Source organism: Accipiter gentilis, chromosome W (genome assembly GCF_929443795.1).
Source record: "Accipiter gentilis chromosome W, bAccGen1.1, whole genome shotgun sequence".
NCBI lineage: Eukaryota > Metazoa > Chordata > Aves > Accipitriformes > Accipitridae > Astur > Astur gentilis.
The window spans coordinates 9,574,524-9,586,664 of record NC_064918.1 but is presented as its reverse complement, the minus strand read 5'-3'; the positions used below and the strand labels follow the sequence as shown (position 1 = coordinate 9,586,664).

General features: G+C 39.7%; 1 protein-coding gene across 1 annotated transcript in view; it reads right to left on the bottom strand.

Moving 5' to 3' along the window:
- Positions 1-11,691: 11,691 nt before the first annotated feature.
- The window catches only part of LOC126035561 (ras-related protein Rab-3C-like), a 184,628-nt gene continuing 184,178 nt past the window's right edge, over positions 11,692-12,141 (bottom strand). Inside the window, exon 4 of the mRNA XM_049794204.1 lies at positions 11,692-11,965. Coding sequence (XP_049650161.1) covers positions 11,778-11,965 — 188 coding nt within the window. The 3' untranslated portion in view covers positions 11,692-11,777. The remainder of the gene's footprint in view (positions 11,966-12,141) is intronic.

Below are 12,141 nucleotides of genomic sequence, written 5' to 3'. Positions count from 1 at the left end.
TGCACCCAGGACCGGTGAAATCTTTCTTTTCTCTCTCTCTTTTTCCCCATAATCCCTACACCTTATCCATTACTTTACATAAGCCGTTGACCAAGTCTGGGATTAGGAGTGGATCTAGCTGCCCCTAGGCTCCTCTCTGAGAAGGAGTCTAGAAAGCAAGGTGGTCCACTTTGAACCTTGTGACTTAACGGGACGGATGTCCTTATTGTCTTCCCTGAACTGATCCCCAAATAAGCAAGGCCTGTAGTATATGTTTGGTGATGTATGGTTAGCACATGTTACACAGTTTACTGATATAGTTTCATGCCAATTTTTGTTGTGAGCATACCAGTTCTTGTGGTGAGCATGCCAATTCTTGTGAGCGAATAAAAATTGAGTTTTGTGAGTTAAAGGATCCCTGGTGTCATTCCACCTTAATCCTGACCTGGGAATCATCAAACCTGAGTCGTTGTCCTGAGAAATTGGGACGTGACACCAAGGTATGGGAAGCACCCATATAATAAACACAGATAGCAAGCAACCTGCTGACCAAAAGCATAGGAATCATGAAATGAAAGGATGTATCTGAAATCCTGTGCGTTCTCTTGGTTAACTGCTCTCCTATAGTCTTGAAATGGCCACCAAGTTCCTCTGTCCTGGTAGATGCTCCCCATTCCCTGTGAGGTGAAAGGAGGCTATTTAACCAGGTTCTCAGTAATGCTAGTGCTTATGTTTTTATCCTGCATAGATGCAAAGCAACATTTGTTGCATCTTGACTTTAGTTATACAGTAGAACCTTAGTGGTTTTCTGCTTTGCCAGGTGGCATGTGGATGGTTATGTGCCCTCATGCAGGGAAGACGTCAGAAAACTCATCTTTCTATTGTTAATTACTAAAGAAAGATACTGCAATTTGAAATGGGTTTTATTTTCTGCACAATTTCTGATGTTGTTCCCCAATGGAAATAAAAGAGATGGCTCATAGGCAAGTTCCACCTGAGACACCCACCAGATGTTGCCTGAGCTGATGGCCACCCTGCTGCTGCAGGGCAAGGCTGGCTCGATGGTGTGTGGAGCAGAGCAAGCTGCACGTGTTGTGTTGTTGACCTGCAAAGGATCTGGTAGCATTGGGGTCAGGGGCTAAGCTTTTTTCTTCCTTGTTGAGTATTAAAGATAACAGTAAAAGTGAAGATACGTGGTGGCCAGCTTTGCTCTTAGGGTACATCTTGAAAGAAATGCAGGGCATGGTTTTAAAAAATGGCTGCCTGATGTTATATTCCTAAAACCTTATTTAAGCTTTAAAGCTTTAAGAGGTTGACATCTTGTGTGGCATCCCCAGATGTTCTAAAACCATTCATAGAGTTATTTTCTAACCACAAGCACTGGTTTGAAACAAGTGCACAGGCACAGGCACTTCCTGGGGCCTCAGAAACCCCAGCACCCCGGCATGGGCCACAGAACGAGGTTGCTCTGCTATGAGCATACTTGTGTGTGTCTGGCTGAGTTGTATCGGGCTAGCTGCATTGCATCATTAGAGACTGATAATTTGCCTGCCCAAGGTCACTCTTTGTGCATGCTTGGACATGAAGAAAAGGCAATATCTCCTCAGGAGCATATGTTCCTGCTTAGGGGAGGCCCCAGATATCCTCCCCAGGACAGCTGTTAGGAAGCGTAACGCTAGAGTTTCTAACTCTCCAAGAAGATGGCTTTTATCTTCCTAACAACAGGGGGTTTGGGTGGGATTTGACCCTTCCACACCTTTTTTCTACTGTTGGAATGGTCCCTGGTCTCATTTTCCATCCCCCTGTGGTGGGTCACAGAGCTGCCTGAGCTCACTCTTGCGCTTGGTTGCTCATATGGCTGGGGTGTCTCCTCATCCTGCCACTCCTCAAGCACCTCCAGTTTCTTGAGCCCTAGTGGAGCCTAGATGCATTGGGACCAGACCCTAGGCAGACCCTCTGGCTAGCACATCATGGAGGACAGGACCTCACACCAGCTTCCCATTGCCTGTGCCTATCACTGATGACCTGAGTTCACTATGGCTTAAAGCACGTCTTTTCCTGATGTCAACTGGTTAAGCTGTACATCTTCTGGTTTACAGTTTAACTCTTCAGGATCTTGCATAGGTGCAAACAGACACACAGATATAGCAAGGCACTTCATAAGATTTTCAAAGGCACCTTTGTTTTTCACTTTACAGCTCAAGAGTTGCACAGATCTGTACAAAAACAACTAACCCTCCTTGCACTTAACTGCCTCGATTTTCTGATTAACTTGCAGATTTCCTTCAGTCGGGTGTAAGCCCACAGTTTGTCTTGATTTTGGTGGTTCCCATTGCTAAATCGTCCACCCTCACTTCACTGGAACATTCTGCCTGCTTGTCCTTTCTTACTCAAAGTTGGGAATCTTTTTTGTGCCACTTTATATCTCCCCTTTCCAGCATCTTTTCTGATATCTTTTTCTTTGGTGGTTGGGAACTTTCTACCTCTGTCTCCAGCCTTCTGACTGGAAATAAGATAAAGATGGGTTTTCTTGAGCAAGAAACACCTGTTGTTGACACAGTTTTTATCCTAGTAGATCACTGTTCTCATCTACCCATCTGTAATTTTCTCTAGTCTAGTTCTATGTTAAAAGTTTCAACATATTCAAAATAACAGCAATTAAAAAATAGCCTCGTTTCAAGGTATCTGTCAGAAGTTGTCTGTTCCTTCCCTGTTATCTTACCCCTCATTCTCTTGTCTTCCACTCACCCTAGTAGGCAAAGCAAGTACATTAGGGCCAATCTCACACAGCAATGGCATGAGGAAGATGCTCAGTTTGGTAGCTGGGAGGAATGAGGGAGTTTCATTCTCAGATGTGATTCAATAGCAAGAGTCGGTGCCAGAAAGAGAAGCTCTATGAGTGAGGGCAGCGAGCTGCACAGATAGACCCCCTCAGCAGGAACCTGCCTAGAGATACGGGGTCCTGAGCAATAAGTTAGGAAGCACTTGGTGCTGAATGAGAACTTTGCATTAATCAGGCATTGTTTACTCTGCAGATGAGATGTAAATATACTAGAAAAACTGGGGAACTTGACTGAAATACAGTGGAACAATGAGAGGGAACATGAGCTAAAGGAGTTTGCAGGCAGACCCCTGCAAGCAGGAGCTGGGGGTCAGTGTGACCTGTTCAACAGATTGGATGAAGATTAGGATTTATGTGAAGGGAAGATAAATTCAGGAGTTGCAATAGGGTTCAAACTAGCACAAGGGTGGCTGTGTGTCTAGAAAAAAGCAATACCTGGATACTAATATATCACACTATGTGTGAACTACCACCCTCACAATTAAGATGGATCATACGGGCTAAGATTGCATGGCAAACTAATAACAGCATCCAAAAGGCACGGACAGTGTTTAACAGTTTATACAGTGAAAAAACTTTACCCCATGCTAAAGGGCCAGCGTATAGGCTGACACAACACAGCTTTTGGTAGGGAAAAGTCTAATCTTTCTCCTGCAGACTCCTAGGGCAAAATCTCCAGTGAATTCTGTGGGATGGAGACAGAACTACAACTCACCAGTGCTACTGAGGGGATATTAATGAAATTATGTAGTATCATTGTCCATTATTTTATCAAAACTGAAGTAATTCTCTCACAGTTTTAGTAAGTGAAAGGAAATAAACAGAGGGAGGGGGGTAAGACCATATCACTGCAACTGAGATATTCATGAATATAGTCTCTTGAATATTTATTGTAATCACAAAAGGAAAAAAACTTTCAACAAAAAATTAAACAAACAAAATCCACTTGGTATATGGAAGTCGCATACAAACAGAATATCCAATGGAATACAGACTGTCTCTACTTCCACATAGAATTAAAACTCTGCACATAGATAAAACTTGTCACATTCAGACAAGAGCTCCCATGGATTCACAAAATTTGTCACCCAGCAGCATTTTAAATTAACATTTTTTAGAACCACAGTCACTATATTGCATTAATAGTTGGGGGAGGAGGGACAGAGTGAGTCTCATCCCCCTCACAAATGTATCCTAAGCAAGCACTTCAAGAACAATTCAGCAAGTAAGTTAGCTTGAGGGAGCCAGAACAGCTACATATTTTCAAGGTAAGCATTTATCTTTGTGTATGTAATCACATGTCTATGAGGAATAATAAAAATACTAGGTAAAATTATTTGCCAGACCTTGAACAGTCAGGTCACTTAGCAATAAAGAGTTTAGGTAATGCATCCTCAGTCCTGTAGCAGCCTGTATATTTCTATTTAAGTGGTATCTCATATTATGATTCTTACTTTGTCTGCTCCTCAGCTACAAAGATATCCAGAATTTCCTTTTTTATTAAGCAATCCCAAATTTATCTCCAAATACATTTTCATTTCACTCTGGTCTTTATAAATTTGCAGAAGCTTTCATGTCAGAAGGTATAAAAACAAGAAGAATTTTAAGGGCTGCTCAGGTCGTTGCAAGTACCTTCCTGTGCTACTTAATGCAATCTGGCTACTTTGCTTTTGCAGAGAAACTATTTGATGACATAGGAAAGGAAACCCATGCTACTGGTTTCCAGTAGGCTTTAGAGTTTGATTCTTTGTCTGATCAGGCTAATTTAAAAAAAACAGAACCAAATCTAAATCAACCTTGTAGATTATCAGAAAATTGTATCAGATCAAACTAAAAATCTACTTAAGTATCTTTTAATGTGTTACTGATGAAAACAATTTGTTATGAAATTTGTTCAGCAAAAACAGTTACTCTCCTTGGCCCAGACTCAGTGGCCCATCTCTATTTAGCAAATTCCCAAGGTGCATGACATGTTCCTTTGAAACCAGAGATGTAGCAAGAATTAGCAGAATGAGCTTCTCCTCTGCAGAGTCCATAGACACAGCTGGGAACCCATGGCAGATCAGTGATTCAGGGTTTAAAGTCCCAAATGTACCCAAGGGTTTTGCTGAATAGTGATGGCCTTGCTTGTTTGCTTAGAGATTTATTAGAAATATGCAAGGATAACTGGAAAGAAAAAAGAAATTATTGAATGTCTCCTTTTAATATCATGGTTAAGTAATGGGCTGAATTTTGTTTCCATTTATACTGCAGCTTTACTGCTAACAGTGGAGTTGTTCAACATTGAGGGCCATGTAACAGTTGAGTGAAGTCTGGGTCAATATATTTAAGGATGTATCTTCCATCTTTAGGATCTAGAAAAGTTAAGAAACTTAATTGACAGAAGTGACTAATTAAGGTCACCATCCACTGTGCTGGACCATTTTGACTGTAACCTTCAAGCTGTTCCCAAAAATGTTAACTCAGTACATCAACTGAAGTTTGCCGAGTCATCTGCAAGAGTATCAGGTACTCCTATTTAATATTTCAAGTAAGTATTATGAGTTAACTGTATCAGATTAAAGAAAACATGCCCACATGATATAATGCAATATAGGCAGACAGAGCATGTAATGGATTCTTTAAGAATAAATAACTCGCTGTAACTGCTGAGCTCTAGGAGGTTCTCTTAATGCTTCTAAAGAACATGCTTTAAAAATATAGGCAGATAGTTTAGAAATGTTTACAAGCATCTTCTGACTGAAAGCGCTATCCCACTAGTGTTGGTGTAACATGATCATTTTCAAAAAGGACACAAGTCTAAAAGTAAAATTGACATGCACTTGCAGTAAACCTACAGATATCTTTTACTGTCATCTCATATATGAAAAATAGCTCAAATGACTTAAGAATATTCTTACACTACACTGGTAAAGCATTACTATATAAATTTTACTACAAGACACATATAGCTACTAGAAATCTTAAGCCACACAGGCATCATCAACAGCTTATTACACATACATGACACTTCTTCCTTTCACACAAGTTTATATACACTAAGTCATTAAATATTGCACTTACTGGCCCATGATTCCTCAGCTTTGAGGTATTAAAAAATAGAAAACATATCTATTTTTATAACATATTTTCATGCAACATTTCAGACATTTCAGTTCCACAAACACTAGTATATAGGTTACACATTCTGACAGTCCAACTGAGCCATGACACGTCTGACATTACTGACAAAATATTAAATGGGAATTACAGCACAAACATTTCATTTAACACTAGTTGCGGGTACATGTCAGAATTACTTGAGGAAATTTATTGCCAGAAGTGGTAAGCATTCCCTAGCTTTCATTTCTGCATGTTATGCATGATCCTGAAGTTACTGGAAGATTAGGACTTATGCTTCCCCCCAAAATCAAATACCAGGTACCTTATTGTATAAATGACAAGCCATCTACATCTGCTGGAACCATGGATAATAAACCTATGGCCTGCAAATGTAACCCAGCTGATTTCTGGTGCTAATGAGAATTTATGGATAAATTCCACTGTGGCATTTAGGGAAGGCTGCACTGAACATGAACAAGTAGCAGTGGGAACTGAATGAGTGTCAAAGATGTACTGCTGTGTATATGTGTATACTATATGTGTGTAGTTACAATTTCTGCTTCAATGAACATCCATGGATAAACAAAGTTAAAAAAAAGAAAAAAGAAAAAAAAGCTTAAATTGCAAAGATGAACTACATTTACCCCTTCTTAATAAAGAAAACTGGTAGAAATAATTCAAATAATTGAACTGAGTTGCCTCTTTAAATGAGACTTGACAAATGATGAACCTTGGAGAATCTGGAGTCAGTGTGTACTGAAGAGAATATGCATATGGATTAAATAGTGTAAATCAAAACAACTCACTCCCCTGTTGGCATAAATGAAGATCTGTTGCTTTACACCCCTGAGGGTTTATCTATAAGGATTTACATACTCATGGTCTCACACCGCTAAATCTGTCATCATAAAGAGGATCTAGACACTGTGTGTCTGTCTATATGAAACAGGCCAAGGAGGAATCTGTCCTAACAGTCAGTCAGCAGAACAGTAATTTAGTTGATGCCCTTAAAAAGGCAAGTAATAAAACTTGCCTCTCACAAACAAATATAGAAAAGAGTAGTTGGGGAGGGATTTTTTTTTGGGGGGGGTCTTTTGGAATGCAAATCAGCATAATTCATCTGCTATTGAAGAAACAAAGGCATCATCATCAGATGTAGAATTTGTACCACCATTTTTTTTCCTAAAAATGACAATTAAACTCAAAGCATTCTCAAAGTTAGGATCAAACTCCAGCACTTTTTGTGCACCCTGAAATAGCACTTCATTCCTAAAATAAAGAAGGTGCATGTGCCACAGCTGAATATACACAGCTGAGCAAACTGGGAAGAAAGCTTAATCTTTCAGACTGATGCTCTAGGAAGGCCACCTAGATGTAGTTGCTCAGGTAGTTTCTCTAGGCATTACATTAAATATAAGCACAAAGGAACAAACAGTTCCAGGTATGTCACATACACAGCTGTTCAGAAAGAGTATTTTTTGACAGAAAATCAGGCTAGTTCATATGTATTTCAAATGCCAATCAAACAAGTCTAAATAAACCAAACAACAACAAAATCAGTAATAAGTTAGTTGCACTATAAGGATCAGAATGCTTGTGAAGATTAACTCTTATAAAAATTGAAAACATGCATATGAAGGTTCAGCCCAGCAGGGCTTGCTAGCTGTTTGGTGGGTCTGTGCTGGGAGGCACCACAGGAGCCAGTTACATCCCACACTGTCATGTGCTCCCAAGGCATTTTCTGAGCACTAGTTTGATCATGCAGCAAGACACTGTCAGAACATGATAAGGCTGGTGCATTACCCATGCACAGGATTAGCCTGCTTCTAAAAGCTTTAGTCTAGATCATAACTTGGAAAATAGGTTGCGTAGTTCAGCTGGCACCACGGAGCTCAGGACCCTCTGTCCAAAGGCATCTAATCTCTCATAAATTTTATGTGCTCTGTGTGTCAACTGCTGTATCTCACCAAGTGGCCTAAATCTCAGCTGAAGAGGTTATCTATGGCTGGACCAATAAGGCTGCATGACATTCAGTCCTATTTCTGTGCTGAGAGTGACAACAAATTAGTGCAAAGTGTGTGAGTACTTTTGCACCAAGAATTGTGATGAGGCTAAAAATAGTTTTGGATCTCCTATCCCAGGTTTCAATTTAATGATCCAGCCCTCTTCCATCACTAAAATATATATCTTTTTAGCCTGGTACTTTCTCTTGCCGGAACTGTGCTACAACAGTGGATAGATCAGGGATCTAACCAAATCCTGCTTGTCTCATCCAACAACTCATAATCAGTGACTATTGGATATGTGTGAAGAACGAGCCATTGATTGTTTAAATTTTGGCACTTGATCAGTTTGGGATGGGATTTCCAAAAGTGCTCAATATTAGCCTAACTCTACTTGCATTTAAGAAAATTGCAATTCCATCACATAAGTCAATAGGAGCTGAACTAGATTGACACAAGCTGCTTTTGGAAATCCTACCCTATGAAACAGGCCAAGGCATAATTTTAAATAGAATGAAAATCCCAATCCTGCTAGTTCCCCCAGAATTCAAACTAAATTTTTAGAATGTTTGGGAAGGGATAGTAAGTTACTTCCCCAAAGCCTTTTTGTGTTTCGTGTTTCTCTACAATAGCCAGGTTCCAGCTGAGAGAGGTACTGAGATCATGATGCTTCTGATCTAAATCTGACCAAACTCAATATTCCTGTGAAACACATGGCTCCAAAAGCCAACCCATGATGGAAAATCAAAGCCTACTTTTCCAACAGTAAGTAACCCGGATTGTTCAGAAAAGGTCTACTTGAACTTCCACACATAGGATAAATTGGGTTCGATAGGACATCAGCAGGTCATCCAGCCCAACCTCCTGCTCAAAACAGTGCCAACTAAGAGGTCCGAGCAATTTGCTCAGGGCTTTATCCAGTCTAATCTTGAAAACCTTCAAGGATTTGATGTGAACACTTTAAAAATTAATCTAATTCTGAACTCTATGACAATATCTGAGTGTCAATACAAAGATCCTAGGAGTTTTTAATCTACTGACTGGTTCTGCTGTTGTACTTCAGATGAGCCTTTTCCTTATAACACATGGCTGGCAGTCTAATGAACAATGTTACTCTGGCAGCTGCTTCACCCATCCCATACAGAAGGTCAGACATGTTGGAGGCCTGGGTAGTTAGTTGTCTCAGAAATCCAAAGGAGAGATTCTCCCTCTTTGATTTTGCTATTACTCTTCTGCCCAGTCTTTTGATGCAAAATGAAAAGCAATTTATTCATCTTATTTAAGTAAAGAACTATTTATATATCACTCAATTTCTTTAAAAAGATATATGCTAATAATGTATTGCCACCACTGATTAGAGTCTACATGGTCATAAAGAGGCAGGAAGGGTCTAGAATTCATTGCAATGGAGTATAAGCAAGGTGTGGCTGTAGCAAGGGGCATCTTGGGGTCTTTTTTCCTTGTTACAACATGCATAGGAGATGACCATTTTGCAGCCAGCATCCCAGAGCAAAGCTGGGAGAATATTTGCACTTGTAGCCATGCTGCATGATCCAGGATATGCCCAAGCTCATGTAAGATGTGACCATGTCCTCCTGTCACCTTGCCTTGCCTGAGGATGGCTCAGACTAATAATACAACCTAAATCTTTCCTAAAGGACTGAGGGCTGCAGCTGAGTGCTGTCTCAAGGCTTCCTTGCTCCTTTTTCTCCAGCAGGAATAACTGCACATAGCAAGCATAGGGTGGAAAACTGCTCACCATCTCACACAAATCTTCCTCAGCTTCTTATTGCTTCTTTTTCCAAAGCAGCTGGTACCTAGTGGGTGAAGAGGTATCAATTAAAGTCTCTCAGCACAGTTATCAACATTCTACCTTAGATGGGGGATAGAAAAGCAGCATCCCTGGAGAGAGACAGGGTTATGGTTAGGGTAGCACATGCCTCTTCCACCTGGCTGCTCATCGGCCCCAAAGAGGACAGTGCTTTCCCTTCATAGAAGTAAACAAGTGAAGGTTCAGCTTCCATGTCTACTAGGAAAACAAGTGCTTAAGGAAGCTAGCTAACAGGACAGATATTGTTTAAAACCCCAGACTGAAGAAAGAACATTTATTCATTTAAGTTAGGCAGCCAATGTAGCTCCCTGATGGCATACCCATTTTACATGTGTCTATATGCCTTGTTTGAAAGTTGTTTTTACTGTGTCAAAGTTTATGTAGGTTATTTAACCAGTAAAAAAGTGTGACCATTTTCTCTTAGTGTGTTTCAGGAAGTTATATAAATTGCCTTCAAAAAAGGTAATGTGCGTAAGGGATTTCTTTGCAGTCATGAACAGTTTGCAATACCTCATGTTACTTCCTTTTTTAAAATTTGTCTTCCAATTTTTCCCATTGCAGTCATTTTAAGAAATGTCAGCCTTGTCCTAAATCCTGTTTAATAGGAACAATAAAACAGTTAACACTTCTTCAATTATGCAATTTAGTTAAAAAAATGTCACTGTGACCCAAATAAAGCATTTATACAAAGTACTCCAGGGCACAGATGTAAGAAACTGCCACCAAGTACTAAAGGAGTACTTTTAAAAACTGTGAAATATTAATATTTTTAACACTTTATTAAAAAAGAATTGTGTACTTTATTCTGCTGTCTTCACAGCCTTTTGCTGATCTTATGAATATATTCAGCCTAACTCCAGAAATATTGACAATTGACAATTTTTTATTACTCCTAAAATTTTAAAAAATCTTGTGAATTTCTAATTGTCTTGTAAAAACCAAGATATTCTCATCAAAGTAAAATTGAGGTCAAACTCCAGTTCACTGACACCAGCAGCAGTTCTGCAAGAGGTCTGAGTGAAATACAAGTGTTTGTAGCCAGTGTGGTGATGGTTGTCTCAGTGACTGAACGGGAGATGAAATTCCTGAATGTTTAAGTATACAAGTTTGACAGCAACATAAGACAGTTTTCGGCTATGAACAACTGAGTGTAATGGATTTGGCTCTGCCAGGGGTAATATCAGAACTGTGTATTTAATATCTCATGCAGGTAGAAATGAAAAGAGCTAGTCAGCCCTCCAGTACTGGGGCAGGTACTACTGGGATCTTTGTAATGATCCAGTTTCAGAAAGGTATTAGATAGATATGCAGCTTCCATGGAAATGTAAACATACTAGCTATTCAAACAGGATGAAGTACCTAATATCTCTGAGGATCTGCACTGAACACCCACATCCAGTTGGAAACTCACAGGGAAGTTCGGTGGCTTTGGGTCCAGGAAGGATGGAGGTTTTTCCTTTCTAACTTCTGCAATTTCCAAGCAGCCATGATGTGTAACATAGTGAGCGTAGATTTGCCACAGCAATACGCTCCAGGAAGTGTCCCTTATACAAATGATCTAGACAGAATGAGTGATTGGCTCACTAGAGCAATATTTCTAAATTGATTTTCAGTGAGGAGAAAATATAAGTGACATCAGGAAGCTTATTCTAAACCACCTTGGCCACTACCCTAAGGATTCAACTATATAATTTGAAACCCATGAAGCAAAAATTAATTCTAGGCAAATGTGGTCTGAGGATATGGCACCAGCTGAAGTAAGTGTAATGTAAAACAGTAAAAAGAAAAGAGAAACTAACAGCCATCCTGCATGCAAAAGCCAGATGCTAAAAAATGGATCGTCCTTTCAAACTAATAAAACCTCTATCTCCATACACATGCTCAACCAGCTGCTGATGTAAAATAAAAGATTTTTCTCCCAAATAAATTAATAAGACAGTATAAATAAAGGCATATAGACCATTCATAAATACTCTGTTGGCAACAGAACGCACTGGAGCTGCCTTTGTTGATAGTTGCATTAACAGCCACAGTTGGGCTGCTGTGGAGGAGGGGTGTCTTTTAGCCGTGTGTTCTGCTTGCTGGCAGCAATGGTAGGATCCATCTCCAGACTTTCCAACATTTTGTCACAGATGATATCCACGAGTTGCTCAAATGTCTGCTTGATGTTAATGTTGTCCTTGGCACTTGTTTCAAAAAATTCAAATCCTAAGAAAATAAACAACACATTCATGTTTGATGCATATTCCAACATCTCCAATAAATATACAAACTTCTCTTGGGCAAGGAAGAGTAGAGAGACACACAGAAAGGAAATATGTGAGAGCACACATATAAAAGAGCGATATTGCAATAACAGTTAAAATTGTAACACAGAGTAACTA